The 16,841-nt window shown below is 38.8% G+C and overlaps 2 protein-coding genes across 11 annotated transcripts in view; both read right to left on the reverse strand.

The window, feature by feature from the left end:
* LOC146467294 (uncharacterized) overlaps positions 1-16,841 on the reverse strand; it is a 285,496-nt gene that overhangs the window by 231,213 nt on the left and 37,442 nt on the right. For 7 of the 10 annotated variants that reach the window (XM_085126197.1, XM_085126192.1, XM_085126194.1 and 4 more), the window contains 2 exons: positions 10,984-11,271; positions 5,423-6,075 (listed from right to left, as the gene is read on the reverse strand). The exons of 1 other annotated variant lie outside the window; for it this stretch is intronic. In XM_085126197.1, the coding sequence (XP_084982323.1) occupies positions 5,564-6,075; positions 10,984-11,271 (800 nt within the window). In that variant the 3' untranslated portion in view covers positions 5,423-5,563. Of the gene's footprint in view, positions 1-5,422; positions 6,076-7,624; positions 10,065-10,983; positions 11,272-16,841 lie in introns of those variants that run through there. 2 more of the 10 variants (XM_085126191.1, XM_085126198.1) reach the window with 2 other exon arrangements.
* Positions 13,247-16,157, reverse strand: LOC146467305 (uncharacterized). Its single transcript, XM_085126224.1, has 2 exons — positions 15,755-16,157; positions 13,247-15,568 (listed from the first exon to the last, which is right to left on the reverse strand). The coding sequence occupies exons 1-2, from the start codon at positions 16,040-16,042 to the stop codon at positions 15,344-15,346; spliced, it is 513 nt and encodes a 170-aa protein (XP_084982350.1). The 5' UTR covers positions 16,043-16,157; the 3' UTR covers positions 13,247-15,343.

The raw sequence follows: 16,841 nt of genomic DNA on the forward strand, positions 1-16,841 counted from the left end.
TCAAATGACGTTTGCGTTGGCGTCACCGTCTTGCATTCGTAAGGTCCCTATTCACTCGATGTGCGGCTAGTTATTGCCAGGACTTGCTAGCGAAATGCCGAAATACAGTGCTCGTCGGGCTTTTCTTTGCAATTAATTGCGAAAAATAGAAAGAAAACACTCAAACACTGAGCATTGATTGCAAAGAGGCAATTCGCATTTCAATCATTTATATTTAGTGTTCATGAAACACGAAAAACACATTTCCATCACGCTGTGTGATGTCAGCAATGACTTTCGATAGCTCGCCATTTCTGGTCGCGAAATTGTCTTTGTACAGCGCATGCTCGTCAGGGGGGGGGGGGGGGGGGAAATAGCGTTTGGCAGATGGGGGAGTAGGTATTTTTGTGACTTTTGCGCAGTCCATCACATTTCAATCAATTATTTTGTAATTTCCATGATTTATGAATTGAGTTCAGCGCGTGTTTAGAACGGCGTTTGTTGTAACGCCGAACCACTGTCGCATTATCCGACTTGGCAAGTCGAACTTGTGCTGGAGTCGAACCAATTAATTTGAGTCGAACTTAATTGCGGCAGACGTCGCACCATTCATGCACCTATTTCAAAATTAATAGGTGCGACGAATTAAGTTCGACTAAGATTCGACGTTTGCCCCGGGCCTTAGATTCGACGTTTGCCCTAGGCCTAAGTGATGGAGCCAAGGTTCCAGCGCATTTCTTTAAGATCATGGGATGTATACTGTCCGGGCCAGGAGATTTACGAGGTTTCAACTCGCTTAGAATCTTGCTAACATCCTTGGGTGAACAGTGTAGAAGACTAAGATCCTTGTCTTTTATGACTTGATCAAATGATGGAAAATTATCAAAGGTTTCTCTTGTGAAAACGGAAGCAAAATATTCATTCATGCTCTCAGAAATGTCACTTTCATTTGTTAGCACGTTGCCATTGTCCAGCTTTATGATAATAAGATCATTAGATCCTTTACGCCTGGACTGCACATAATTCCAAAAAAGCTTGTGTTCGTTATTGTCGTGCATATCGTTTGCCAATTTATTGAGGTACTCCCAGCGCGCCTTATTGCATTCTTTCTTCAACAAGTTACTTGCCTACTTGGACCACGACTCATCATTATTACTATTCTTAGCTTTTTTGTACAATCGCTTCTTTTTCCGTACAAGTTTAATTATCTCAGCTGAAATCCAAGGGGCCCGGCGATTTTTCTTCTTTCTCTTTTTCGAAATACACTCGTCAACGGCGGTAAAAAATAAGTCGGTCCATGCACTCCAAACTTCATTTACATCATTGTTCGACGTTCGATGTTCAGGCGATTTTAGGTCAACTTGTTCGAAAGACTGAGCACGTACTTTGACGTGGCACCGTTTGTCCTTTCATGGGCTCTGTTGCGATGAAGGGTTCTCTGATGTTCTGAAAACTTGAAAATATACAGGCCAGAAATACTTCTTTGAACTAATGTAAAGGCTTCAATAAAAATTTAGTTGTCAAATTCAATTTACCTCTAGAGGCAAACTAAGTAATATCTCGGAAGCTAGGAAAGAAAGGCTCCCTTTATACCTCAGCATAAATGGGTGTACTTTGTATTTTCGGCAAGATTTCCGCACAGCCCCATACATTAATTATGCATACAGTCTTTGTTAAAAGGAAACAATAGGGATAACAATAGTGCGCCGTTGGGATTTCTTCGCTTTGTTCCTCTTAGTTTTATATTTTCTTTCTAAGTCTATATGGGCTTTGCCGAAATCTTCGAATTTTAGGGAAAAAATACGGAAAATCTAAACAAAATTTGACAATTTTAGCAATTTTTACGCATTTTAATTTGTCCACATTTTAAAAATTTTTAGAATTGAGTGACATGTTTTCGCATGGGCCGTAAAAATAAAGGCAGATTAAGCAGTGGTTTTCCATCGCGACTGCTTTAAACTATCAAAAATAAAGTATTTCTTTACCTTTTTTTTTTTTATTTACGTCCTATTTTTGTTGCTGTCGTTCCTAAAATAAAGCCAGAGGTTCTCGCTTGCAAAGACGTGCGGGCCTCATGTGTTACGGAATCTGACATTTCGTCTTCCTTCGGCGAATCTCGAAGAGCGCGTAGAGCGCTACAATGCTTTGTCAGTCCTGGTGAACTTCGTAAAGGTTTGCATCTTACAATATATGGCAATATTGCTCGTCTTTAGAGCATTCTTGCACCCAACTGGCGGACATTTCACGGACGGCGCGTTTAGATTGTGTTCCTTGTACTATTCTGTTCTCCATTCGTAATCCGCAAGGATATTGGGCGACTTTAAAAGGCGATAAAAGGCTTGCCAGAACAATGGGCGAAGGTCAGTCAAATTACAGACGCAGTTGCATGGCAGTGACGTAGGGGAAGCGATGGACGAAACAGCAAAGGACGCAAAAATAATAAGACGACGATTTGGAGCAGAAGCAACAACTACAAAAGGTGAAGTCGGCCAAGACTCGTTAACGCTTTACAACTCACTATAACATGGTTGCATGGGGCTATGACTAGGAGAAATACCCAAACCGAGACGCGGCCAATCAAGGGGCGAGAATGACGCATTTTTCCGTGAAAATTGCAAGGCAAATGCAACGCACAGGAAAAATTACCTTTGTATTGTTATGTAGATGGCTTACAAAAAATAAAATATATTTATTGAGGGGTAATTTCCAACAGATTCCTCGTAGTCTAGTGGTAAAGCAGATGTATAGAGAATCCAACGCCAACAGTAAGGCTTCAGTTCAAGGCACGGTATGGTAGGTAGACCGAAAAAAAAAAAGAAAGAAAGAAAAGTGTTAGGGGCTGGGGTAGAGAAATAAAGAAAATGGGATTGGGAAAATGGAGAGAGAAGGGGAGAAAAAGTCATGACACGACGAAATCCTCTTTTATTGACGCAGTAAGTATTAATTGCCATGTATATATGCAAAACACATGGAAATAGGTCATTGTCTTTAAAAACAATGAAGCGCATACATAATTAATACATTAGCATGCATAATTAATGTATGGGGCTGTGCGGAAATTTTTCCCGGAACTTATTTTGCTGTGGAAAAATGCTTAAAATTAAAATTGCAGCCTGTAAGCAGTGTCGAGGAAGGCTCCGCTCGCAGGCTTAGCGAGAAAATGAAAAATTTTCAAGCTGACAAAATTCACGTGCTTCCAGTTCCTTTGCACGTGCGCTTATGTCGTGCACGTTTTAATCGTCCACTGCAAAACAACAATGTAAATTGGTCTACTGAATGACGTAACTTACACACACCGTCTAATAACTTGATTTCAATTAATTCAATATACACATGAAATGGACATCTGCAGTAGATCCCGCCAAAAAAAAGCAAAATAATTAAATAAATAAATAAATAAATAAACAAACGAACGAACGAACGAACGAACGAATGAATGAATGAATGAATGAATGAATGAATGAATGAATGAATGAATGAATGAATGAATGAATGAATGAATGAATGAATGAATGAATGAATGAATGAATGAATGAATGAATGAATGAATGAATGAATGAATGAATAAATAATTTATTTGAGCCTAAGAATGGAATTCTAGGATATGACAATTCAATCGGGGTCGCCACGCTGCTTTTCGAAGTAAGACCTGTGAGAGACTACAGTATATATACATAAGCTGATTATTGCAAAATGGTTAACCTTTCTTCATGTTAAACTAATGGAAATGAACGTCTCTGCTTAAGGTATCTGTGTCTTGGCCTATTAGGTAAATATTTAGCATTGCTGTCATCCCTTCAGGTAGAAGTAGAACCTTTCAGAATTGAAGAATAATTAGTGATCGTGCTCAGTTGGACATTGCATGCAGTGGGGAAATTCGATCTTACGGAGTAGTGATAAAAAAGCTAAATATTTAAAACTTCTCACATTCAGATTTTTTAGGCGAGTATGAAAATGGAGAGAACAAGTAAAGGAACTGATCTATAAAAGGAAAAACAGGGGTGTATTTTGGAGCTAAATCCATGAAAAGTTTTGCAACCCACACCGACGTCAAATTTGTCTACATTTCTTAAGCCAGGGCGTGCGTCCAATCCATGAAGTGGCATGAAATTGCGATGCAAATAGGCCACTTCCAATTTGCTGTGAACCTTATTGTGAAAGCGAGGCTAAGTGCAAAGCTTTTCATGTGAAAATCAGTTTTGTTCGCATATGAATCAAAATTATTTTTGATAATAAAAAATTTTGCACTTAGCCTCGCTTTCATAATGAAGCTTTAAGCAACTCAGAAATGGCCAATTGCATGCGCAGCAAGAGGGCGAAAAAACAACAACAACTTGCGCGAACGTCCTTAAATAGAAGCCGTTTGGAGCAGAACATTCTTTTTGAAAACACTGAATTGAAGCTACTAAGAATGCGCAATTCCAAACGCACATTTACTCTGTTCGTTATAAAACATATCCGAGAAACAAATACACCAACAATATAGACTAGTTTTATTCAGCAAACAAGCAAACAAAAAAAGAATTAACAAACTTTCTTAAGATAGACAAAACGTTTGGAAAGAAAGATTTTCCTTTTTTCTCACGCCGTCATCTAGAACTGAACTAGTGATCACAAATTATATTTTACTAATAATGCGCAGGTTTCTGCACCATCGTAGAAAGTTAACTGTGATTTCCCTTAAACATTTCGGGACATAAAAGTCCTATCTAAATGCAAGAGATCATGATCAGTTTTAGTCTGAAATGTCAGCCGTCTCCTCCCCCTAACCCACAGGGGGCGTGCCCCCTGTGGGTTAGGGGGAGGAGACGGCTGACATTTCAGACTAGATCAGTTTTCTCTGGCTAAATTCCAAACTCTTTTTACTTACTGGTATTTAAGATTCAATTCTACATTGAAACACCGTTTGTTGTTTTCCAAGAAAGAAAGCTAGTGTTTCTTTAGCAAAGAAACCATGCGTTATCCCTACGCCTTAAAACGGTCAGCAACTAAAAACACACTAGTTAAAATAAGCTCACTGGATCGCTAAACGATAAAACAATTGCAACCGGTTACAACAAAATAATGTGGTTTTTCAGTGCCACACATATGAATTACTTCACCTACATCGGCAAATACTTCTTTTCCTTATTTGATTGATGCATTTAACATTTAACGAAGTAAACATGATTAGCCCAAGGTCGTCCTTCACCATCAGCTTTACAAGCTGTAGATTTTCCATATTTGTCACAGGTCTGTGGTGCTGTTGCGCTGGCTGCACACCAACCACCGTTCTGAATTGCAAACATCTTGTAGCCTGCTCTCATTGCAGCCGCGGCGCACTTTGCAATGGGGTTTGCCCAAGTAGAATACGATCCATCCAAAATGGGATCTGTTCCTTCCATGGTTCGAATGGCTCGACTTGAGGTATCCTTGTAGCATCCAACGCTATCATATCCTGGAGATATAAGGACATAGGGCATTAACCTTCTACGCACAAATTAATAATGGATAAGTATTAGGAAAAGGCGGCAGTCAGACGATGATACTATGATGAACTGAAGATCACAACCTTTTTATTTCAATGTACGACACAACTTCGCAGCTAAAAGTTATAGTCTTTTAAGACACTAACAACAACAACAAACGCTTTCATACTATTTGGATCCATCACATGAAATAGCGTCATAAAATGCATTTGGTAACCGGATGAACGATAGCCGTGTGACAATATTAATAATGACCCAGAAAGACACATGGGAAAAGAATATGACTCTTTCTGCTCCCTGTGGCTAAACGTCCTACAACTACCTCCTTTAGTTACCTTTAATGTAAACTTGATTGGTCCACGGTCCACCTTCACCATCTCACCATCAGCAGTACAAGCTGTAGACTTTTCGTACATGTTAAATGTTCGTGGTGCTGTTGCACCGGCTGCGCACCATCCACCGTTCTGAACTGCAAACATACTGTAGCCTGCTTTCATTGCCGCCACGGTGCACTTTGCAATGGGGTTTACTCGAGAAGAATACGATCCATCTAAAATGGCATCGCTACCTTCCAAGCTACGGATAGCTCGAGATGAGGTGTCCCTGTAACATCCCACAGTATGATACCCTACGAAAAAAAAAAAAAAAAAAGAAAAACACTACCAAAGAGTAAACTTTCATTTTTGCAATTCTTCGATTTCTAGTCTGTCTACAATACTGTTCAGATTATTATTTAACAATTATTCGCCGACGGCGAAGTAAATATTGGTGAATATTCCCCTAGACGAAGTTGAGGGGAATATTCACCAATATTAACTGAGCCTGAGGCGAATAATTGTTTTAGCATAATTGCTCAGGTGATTATCAGAGAAAAACAAAAACCGTCCGAAAAATGTCGATTTTGTTTGTTTGTTTCAAATTGTCATGCGTCAATGAACAGAGACGCGCAGTCTGCCGATCACATGCTCAATCGAAATCACATGTTCAATCGATTAACTGCACATGCCTCAAGCAGTATTCTTTAACTGCCGCTTCATTGAGACGAAGCGTTGAGGAGATGAATCAGGCTGTTTGGTGGAAAACTCGAGCCGGGATGACAAGTGTTAGCGATAGCACTTTATCGCACAATTACTTGTTGACAGGACGGCTTCGCTGGTAAGCGGACGTTTATAAATTGCCCTCGGAGATAAGCTGCTTCAGAAAGGAATTAAGTCCTTTATTATTGGCTTCACTAAACAAGTACACGGTTGTCGTAGATGAAAATTTTTGTTGTGAGGCGGTGACTTTAGAAAGTGGTGGAGAACCGCTCGAATCGACAGCAAACTAGTTTTCAGATTACAAAAACTGTCGTCTTTTCTCCTCACTGAAACGTAAAACTTAGAGAGACATTTACTCATCTCGTTTACTTCCATGCTTTCAAATTCTGTCTTTAATTCGTTTTCTTTGTGAAATCATTCTGTTAAATAAAGAAAGTCTTGCGCGAATTTAACTTAATTTGTTGTCTTCATTTTAATCTAAGCGATCGACATCGGACAACATGCGATTTACAAGGGTAACTGTAACGATATTGGGCGATAATTGTTTGGGTCAGTTTTGTCATCCGCTTTATAAATTGGAGTTACTATTAAGCGTGCTTTAATTTGTGGGGATAGATACCAGTTGAAATGGACATTTTCATTAGTTCAGCTAGGGTATGAGATATAGTTGGACGTCCAGACTTCAAAAGACGAACTGGACATGAATTTAGTCCATAGGCTTTGTTTGATGGAGTACTCAAAATTTCCATTCAATTTCAGTAGAGGGGACAGCGTAAAAGAAGAAAAAATTGGAGTCATTTGAATCCCCTAGGTAATCCTTAAAGTCCCTGGTAGATAATGGTATGCTATTTGCAAGCTTACGTCCGACAGATGCGAAATGATGGTTCAATGCATTAGCTATTTCAGATTGGTTTTGTGTTGTAAGCCAGTTATCTGGAAGCTGGAGCGACGACACCAGCTTGGTCTTTCTGTGCTTATTAATTAAAGTGTTAATCCCCTACCAAGTTTTTTTTCATATTATTTAGGTTGCTTGTAAAATAGGATTGATAGTAAAGTCTCTGGCGAGTAAGGCTTAAAATTTTATTCCTGTACAGCTTGTATGTAGCCGTGTGTTACGGGACAGATTTTAAGAGTCCAAAGTTTGTGGTCCAACTGTTTTATTTAGTGAAGAGAGTTGACGTTCGTACAGCTCAGGGTCAAGCGATCAAGTGCTCATGTGTTTACAGGCAGTTCTATTTATGTGAAACATTAAAGTTAACTAGTTTTTCCTAGAGGTAAGCGTTATTGTTATGCGAAAACTAGGTGTCCGCAGCTGTGATGAGCCGGATAGTGAGAGGAATAAGAAATTAGATAGGGTTTCTTTGTTCGTGCAGAATTTGGAAAACCTAAGATATCTGAAAAGCTGAATTCCAATACAACAATTCAAATCGCTAACGTGAAAGTAGCCAAGTTTTAATAAGATCCTGTCGAAACAGATTTTAGTTTAAGGCTAAAAGAAGAGTACAAATTCAACTGAAAACAATTGGGTTGGCAACAAAGAACCTGGAGTTGTTAAAGTGTGCGAGCGAAGTTGGATTTTAGTGAGGTTTGCTCAGTAAACTAATCAGTATGCGAACTCCGGCTTCAAGGTGTGAGCGCGCGCGAGCTTAAAACAAACGTTCATTGGATAAAGGCTATATCACTTTCCAATTTCACAGCTGAAAACACCTTCTCAAGGAAATAATAACTTTTTCCACAACGAGTTCCGCTCGTTAGAAAACCAAAAAATTAAACGACTACTCCATTACTGACGGAAACGCAAAACTGAGATAATACCGCTCTTGTCGTGGACGAAAAATAAGTTCTTGTGAGTAATAAGAGTAGAAAACCCTGAGTTGCGAAACCGTCAGTGTGGATTGAGACACTGAAATGAACTTAAATAAAGGCGTGCGATATCGACTTCCAAAAGAGATAGAAATAAATCTTGTTTCAAAGCTCACAAGGTATTAAGGTTTTTTTGGCAACCGATCTCACTGTTTCCGCGAAACGCTAATTTGAGGGTTTTAACTCTCGAGGACATCACAAAATTAATAACCGAACAAAACGAACTCTTCGCTAAACAACGGCGGAATCAAATGCAGACCCTGACGAAGGCATTAGAAAAATTGCATCAGACTCCTTCTTTTTCCGATCTAACCGTGACCATGTGTAAGGAAGTAATATCTCGCCTGTTGGACACTTTTTTCAATTTAGGCAATAGCTATAATTTCGAGTATAGTGAAATAACCCCATAAACCCACCTACTAATATATATAATCGTAAAATGACCATAGAAACGCAGGGAGAAATGACTTGACTTCTAATCGAAAGATATTCGTCCACATTTGGCAATAACGAGAATTATATTTTCAGCGTTTTCACAACCGAATCAAGTCAACCGAGTTCCTAAGCAAATTTCTCCCATACGCTTCCATGCAGCACAAGAAAATGGATAAATAATTTTTAAAAGCATTAAACGTTTCCAATAATGTGAATAAGCAAGCAAAGACGAAGGTGATAGCAAGAGGACGCGCAAATAGTAGCCGCCTCGCTCTACGCTTATTACAAGTAACAACGGTCCTTTCGCCTTTCACCTCTGCGAATAAACAAATATTGGCTAAATAGTAATTTGGACTAAGCAGCAATGATAATAAATCTTTTTTTTTTTTTGGAATAAATAGCATGGAATAAATAGGAATAGATATTGATTATGCTTCAGCAACTATTCTCGAACAAAGTTAATCGTAAATTATTTTGAGACGGCCCTCGACCTAGATTAAACGCAATAGCTAAATTAAGATTGACTTAATAAAAATAACTAACAGAGACACAGAGTTCTTGATTATAGAAGTTCATAAAGGAGGGAATATTTAGCTGGTATCACGTGCCACCAGAGTAAAAGAGATAGTTTTTATTTTTATTGATTTACCAAAAACTCTGGTTATCCACGGTTTAGGTAGTTGTTGGCATTGCGTTTTGATACAATTTTGAGAGGAGCATGTCTATTAACAAGTTTATTCAATTTGTTGTGAATCGAAGAAAAGCATTTGTCAACCGAGCCATTAGTGATCAAACCGGCCCAGTCAGTTTGAGGAATGTCACTAATAAAGTTTTCTCCCGAAAATCTCGAATAGTCACAGATTTTAGTCCCATTATAGCCAGCTTTTAAGGATAGAGAATGGATGATGCAAAATTGAGAATAGTGGTCACTTATATCTAAGACAATGTTAACTCTGGAGAGTTTGAAGTTAATTCTGTTAATAAGAATGTTACCCCTTGAAAACATAAACTTGATTAGCCCACGGTCCACCCTCGCCATCGGCGTTACAAGCTGTAGATTTTCCATACTTGTCAAAGGTCTGTGGTGCTGTTGCGCTGGCTGCACACCAACCACCATGCTGAACTGCAAACATACTGTGCCCCGCCCTCATTGCAGCCGCGGCACACTTTGCGATGGCGTTGGTCCGAGAAGAATAGGATCCATCCAAAATTGCATCTTTTCCCTCCAAGGTTGGAATAGCTCTAGTTGAGGTGTCACGATAGCATCCAATAGTTTCATAGCCTAGAAAGTAAGGAACCCACACAGAAATTTACTGCACAAGAATTGGTTGAAAGTGCAAAGAAAAGCAATTACTTCGCAGCTAGAAATAAACCAGCAAGAGGAATAGAAAAAAAAAAAAAATTGCTCAAGTGGCGTAATTGTAGTTTCTCCAACTTTTTGTAAGAATCATGATTAACATAGCTGATAAGAAAATTCACTCCGTTATTATTAGGCTAATTTAGCAACAGAACGGAAACGTCATTTGAGGACGCGAGAGCTCGCGGAATAGTCTGGACACGAGTCTATTTGGACTATATATGGGCATTCTTGACGCTCGCGTGGTTGATAACTGACGTTCCCGTGATGTTGCTAAATCAGCCTACTAAGTAGAGCAAAACTGTTGTAAGTTGCATGCTTACTTTTGATCTCGTCGTTTTTGTTGACGTTTCTATAGAATGAGGATACCAGCACTGATAACGCAAGAATTAATGTTTAGAGCGATATAAAATCTAACGATTGTTATATTGAGGCCCGGCAACACGTTGATGCAACATCGCCCAACATTGCCAAATTGAACATGTTGCAGAACGTTGCTTGATGTCGAATAATTATTTCCAACAAACTTCGGCGAACATATCTTTTGTTCTCAGGTGTGAACAACAACTTCACATTCGTTTCGCCACCGTGTTCAACATTGGTGATCGCCTGTAGCTGACATTGCGGGTCTCTGTATCCATGGCGATGAGTTTATGGTTATATTTGTTTCGCGCTTTAAAGGAGGAAAAGTTGAAACTGTCAACGAAAGCTCAAACAGTGTCGATCTCTTTACAGATAGAATGAAAAAGGGGAAAAGGAGGATGCAAGGTGTTGAAAAAGGTACGGATATACAAGATACTCATCCTTTTCCAAGAAGATAGAGGTTATGTGATTGATTGCTTACTTTTGATGACATAAACTTGATTGGCCCACGGTCCACCCTCGCCATCAGCGTTACAAGATGTAGATTTTCCATACTTGTCAAAGGTCTGTGGTGCTGTTGCGCTGGCTGCACACCAACCACCATGCTGAACTGCAAACATACTGTACCCCGCCCTCATTGCAGCCGCGGCACACTTTGCAATTGCGTTGGCCCGAGAAGGATACGATCCATCCAAAATGGCATCTTTTCCCTCCAAGGTTGGAATAGCTCTAGTTGAGGTGTCACGATAGCATCCAATAGTTTCATAGCCTGGAAAGTAAGCAAACCACACATAAATTTACTGCACAAGAATTGGTTGAAAGTGCAAAGAAAAGCAATTACTTCGCAGTTAGAAACAAACCAACAAGAGGTATAGAAAAATTAAAAAAAATTGTGCAAGTGGCGTAATTGTAGTTTCTCCAACTTTTTGTAAGAATCATTTTATCATCTCTTACAAAGCTATGGGTATGAAAAATTTCAATCCGTTTTTATTAACTAGAGCAAAACTGTTGTAAGTTGCATGGTGACTTTTGATCACGTCGTAATTTTGTTGACGTTTTCTATGGAATGAGGATTCCAGCATAACACAGGAGGAGAACGACAGGTATCCCACAATCCTCTGCATTTTCCGGTTTCATAAAAATGGCGGATTTCCTTCGACACGTGGCAGATTTTGGCTGTTTTCGACGTGGATGTTTTCAGAGGTAAAGTGTTGTTCTGAGGTAAGTGAACCTTTTACAACAAACTTACGATCTCTTTGACTAATCAGAATGTTTTCTATGGTAATTAATAGTTCCGAAAAGGTTTTTTGCTTTGATTTGCATAACAATGTTGACGTTCATCCGTAACGATCGCTTCAATGAGGTCCATAAATTAATCCACAATTTTCTTTCTGCTTGAATGATTTATACATACTATTAAAATTTCAAAACATCAAAGTTAGTTGGACTTATTTGACCCATAGTGACCCTTAGTGACCCACGATTTTCGCATTTCAGAACCTTCGAAAATGGTCCAAACCGCCGATTTCCGATCTCGCATAATAACAAACATGGCGATTCTGCGTTCAATGTAGATTGAACTTTCAATGTGTTTTTGATTCTTTATTGCGCTTTTTTAGCGAACTATGAGTGAAGTTATCGTTTTAGTTTGTTTCACAGAACTCATAATAAGAAACTTTTGTGTGTTAGTTTTTAGGTTTATCATGGAAAATTCGCCAGACAAAGATTTGAGTGCCAAACGCACTCATGTTCCCTCGGGTACGACACCATCAAAGCCTGAGAAAGCGAGGTCGTAATACATCGTCGCCAGCCACACGTAAAACATTATTTTCAAGCAAGTGTGCATCACCAGCCCGGCGGACATCAGATAAGCATTCATCAAAAAGCCTAAACCGAAAGGTGAGTGACAAATTAAAATTTATGTTGTTTATACCACTGTCCCGTTTCATTGAAAGCAATGAATATTTTCCTTAGGTGGCCAAACATATTCTTACAAAGGCAAAATGTTCCATTGTGAGCCCCTTCGGAAGTCACCGGTGAAAAGACACAAGTGGACATATGAAGAATAGAGGGCTCTTGTGGAGTTTATTGGAATTGGGAGAACAGACCCAAAGTATGGAGAGATAGTTACAGAATGACCTTCTTTGAGAGACATTAGTGATTTTTGGGCAGATGCAGCTTCCCATATCAAGACAAGTACATCAGCGAATGTTCTTCTCACAAGTATGTTCCTTATTCAAATTTCAAAATATTCAGTGTGTAAAAGCTGTACAAACCACCATTGTATTAGTAATAAAGATAATAGTTTCAGCTGCAATCATTTTCTAAATGAGTATTATTGTTCCTTTTCAATTGGCTTACACTTTACGCATAAAGATGAGTAAAGATTGATACGTTCATCAAAATTGAACTTGCCATTTTTGATGATAAATTTTGGGTACCACCTCACTCTAAAACTTTAATTTTCCCCCTCCGCTAAACTAATGAACCAACTTAAGGAATCTCAATCTAGCTGAGTATTTTTTTTTTTGCTTTCGGAGACCCTGAAATGGTGCCTTATGCACACTCTGATTAGCTATTCAATCTCCACAATTAGTGTTCTTTTCTTTTCACCCCTGAGCAAAACTGGCTTCTCAAATTATATTTGAAGCGAAATTTCAAACCGTGACAACATTTTTGTATTGTGTCAAGATATGGCTGATGGATAAATATACTCTGGTTATTTCTTTCTCATACACCAGGGTCAGAGGCAGAGTATGTACTTATTTTAAAAGAAAGTTTGAAACCTTGGAGGCAGCAGAGGAAGCCTACAACCTCACACACAGTGGCTGTTTGGAGGAGCTGACCTTGGCGCCACAACCAAGCAGGCTAACAGGTGCTCTCCAGACCAGCAGACACCTGCAGCAGTACCTGTACCACTACTGCAGCAGTACCCCAAATGAGATTCCTTGTTTAAATGTGCCATCAGATTTGAAAGATGCCATATTCCAGGGTCTGGCAGGAGGTGTCTCTAATTTGCCACAATTTATCAAGAAACTGATCTGCCTCTCAGACATAGCTGACATTGCTAATACATAGTGCGGCTCGTGTAATCAGGCCATAATTTGGATCCTCACTTTGTGCATAGAACCAATAATTCAGAAAAATTAGATTGAGAAAGGACTAGGAAAAACACAGTTTAGGACATCAAAATATGTAAATGTCAAGTAAAATAAACAAAAACAAATTGTTAGATTAAAACAATATTTATTGTCCCTTCATGGTATTGAAATAAGGAAAATTATTGAAAGCGTAATGGCACATCAGAAAGTCATGTGGTATTTTAATATACCCTGTGAACATAAATGTTCCTAATGTTACATTTTTAATTGCATATGTGGTATACAGTAAAAACCCACGTATAAGAACCTAGAATTTTTGGGTTCAGGCTGAATGGGTTCTTATATTTTGGGGTAGTTTTTCCGAAGTCAGGCTGATTAGGTTCTTAGTAGATTCTTATTTGAGACAAGCAGTAATGCATTTCACATGAGCAAAAGTCAGGGCACCATACAGATTCAAGTCCCAAGACTACACCAGTATAATTTTAGACAGTACATATTCTTTACTCTGTATCTGAAAGATTTTCAATTTTGAAGTTTCTTCATTGTACTACATACTGTATTAAACAAATAATTTTCATGGTATATTTCTCAGAAATTTCACAATTTCTAACAATTAAAATCCAGTATTTTGGCTATAAAATAAGAGTGTTTTTTTTTTGTATATGAACCTATTTTTCTTTGCCAGGCTGAATAGGTTCTTATATACTTGGGTATTAAAATGCCCAATTTCAGCCTGTAGGTTCTTAAATCACTAGGTTCTTATACGTGGGTTTTTACTGTATTCATACAAGACTGTAATTTTCTCCAGATAGTACTGACAGCTGTTATAACCTGAAGATTATTACAGCCAAACATAGTGCAATCTACATTGCTGATGTGAGAATCCAATGTTAAAAATAAAAATAAACATTCAAAAATTGTCTAGAGTCTCAGTCTTGATCAAAGTAAATATAGGGTCCCATTCTTCCTAAACATTTTTTTAGAATTCTTCATGTGTGACTGCGACCACAGCTGACTGCCTCTTACGAGAGGTGTCTACTTATGGGAGGTTATGTGCCTACATGTGACTTAGGAGAGGCGGCTGCCAAGAGGAGGTCTGTTAGCGGAGATTTGACTGCATCAGTTTTCAGACAGGGTATTCAAACCTCCTCTAATGCATGCCTTCTGTAGGAGTATGACCCTTTTAAGCGGCCACTCGAGGTTCCACACGAACACTACATTATTAAATCAAACCTCCACAAGGGGATGCCTCTAGTAAGCAGACACTTGGCTTCTCCTGAAATAAAACAGACACTGATATGTGGCCCTCATGGGGTCTGTAGGCAGGAGGTTCAAGTCCTTCAACTGTGCATTTATTGCACATAATTTATACATTAGAGGAAAAAAACATAAATTTGGGGATGAGATATCTAGCGAACTGACTTTTAATCCTTGTTTTCATACCAATTTTTCCACTATCTGGTTGATCCCTTATCTGACTATTAATCCAGGTTGCTGTTATAATGATTTTGAGGGCTGTCCCTTTCCCATTGCCCCCTTTTACAACACTGACAGATCCATAAAAACTAAATTTACTTTGCCAGGGAATTCATTCCCTCTTAATATATAACAACGACAAACATTTAATTTCCTTCCCTTTCATTGCTTTCCTTAGCTTGGGAATTTTGTTTACACCACAGTAGCCTAATATGTGCCAGCCACCATCAAAATAAACATCAAATTTGATGGCATTTTTGTCTTCTATATTATTTGGTTCGAATTCAACCCGTACGGGAACTTCTTGAAATTGCCGCAGTTGCATTCTGCTTGAGCGAAGTCAACAGGATGACAAAATACATCGATCACACTGGCTTCCTGAATGGTCGAAGCCTGCACCACAGCCGCACAACAATTTCGAGGAAAAATTTCAAAATCCCAAATCAAAGCTCCAGTTGATTCTTGATTCTTGTCCTCAGGATTTACAAACTGTAGAAAAATCAGAGAAAGCGCTTTTCAATTCACTGTTTCATCCACATCAAAACAGCCTATATTTATTTACACATCTGTAAAACCAAGAGAACAAAAGCCGACACGTATACACAAATTTTCATTCATCTCGGGATTTACAGATGAATTCGAATCGTTTTTAGTAAATAAAAATGATAAACTTACGGTAATGTCGCAACTGCAATTGATTCGAATGAGGACAGGACTCCATAAACTTTCGAACAGCTCATCGACAGGCCGATCTTCGATGAATTTCGGGACCAAAGAGAACCTTCGTTTCGACATGCTCTCGACGTAACTCCAGTGAATTTCCTTGCAACAAAGTACAGCAGAGGACAAGCCTTTCAGGTGAACACTAAAAACTTCTTTTGACACGGAGTGTATGTAGATCAGCCTTGTTATCCGCCAAGCAGAGCATTTTGCAAGGAAGCACGTTTCCAATGAAGCCGCCATTTGTGACAGAAACTCGCTCTATCGTACCCTAGAGAGACTGATGACGTCACATGAAATTTTGATAATATAGTTGTAAACGCAAAGGATTGTGGGATACCTGTCTTTCTCCTCTTGAGCATAACGCAAGAATTGATCTTTAGGGCGATATAAAACCTAACGATTGTTATATTGAGGCCCGGCAACGTGCTGATGCAGCATCGCCAAACATTGCTGAATCGAACATGTTACAGAATGTTGCTTGATTTTGAATGATTATTTCCATGAAAAATTGTCCAACATATCTTTTGTTCTCAGGTGTGAACAACAACGTCGCATTTGTTTCGCCACCGTGTTAAAAATTGGTGATCTCGTGTATGCCCATTAAAGGGACAGTATCACGCTATTTTTAGTAACACATTGAAAATCGGAAAGACACTATTCGGTTGATAGCAGCCAAGATATAATGACAAAATACCATTAAAAGAGTATCAAAATGCAAACAAACTATCCACGGATATTTTCGCCGGCAGATGACCAAGATGGAGAGGGGTTCAACTTTGAAAACGTCTGGCGGACGTTTTCAAATTTCGCTGTTGTAACGCACTAAAATCGCCGGTTCTACTACATTTTGGTTCAACCTTTCGTCTTACAATAACTATTAATATTTCTTAAAATTAGCGATTGAGAAATTAATTAACACAGTGTTCAAAGTTTAAATTTAGTGAATTTTTGCCAAAAATCATGATATCTCCCATCGATCTACCATGATACTGCCCCTTTAAGCCGACACTTCGGGTATCTGTATCCATGGCGATGAGTT

The sequence above is a fragment of the Pavona decussata genome, unplaced genomic scaffold (assembly GCF_977016875.1).
Source record: "Pavona decussata unplaced genomic scaffold, jaPavDecu1.1 SCAFFOLD_137, whole genome shotgun sequence".
NCBI classification, from domain to species: Eukaryota; Metazoa; Cnidaria; class Anthozoa; order Scleractinia; family Agariciidae; genus Pavona; species Pavona decussata.

Excerpts from the sequence above, each read along its gene's own strand:
- LOC146467305 (XM_085126224.1), bottom strand. The coding sequence starts at position 16,042 with ATGGCGGCTTCATTGGAAACGTGCTTCCTTGCAAAATGCTCTGCTTGG. Across the intron at positions 15,569-15,754 it reads ATTGCAGTTGCGACATTACC|TTTGTAAATCCTGAGGACAA; the intron begins GTAAGTTTATCA and ends ATTTTTCTACAG.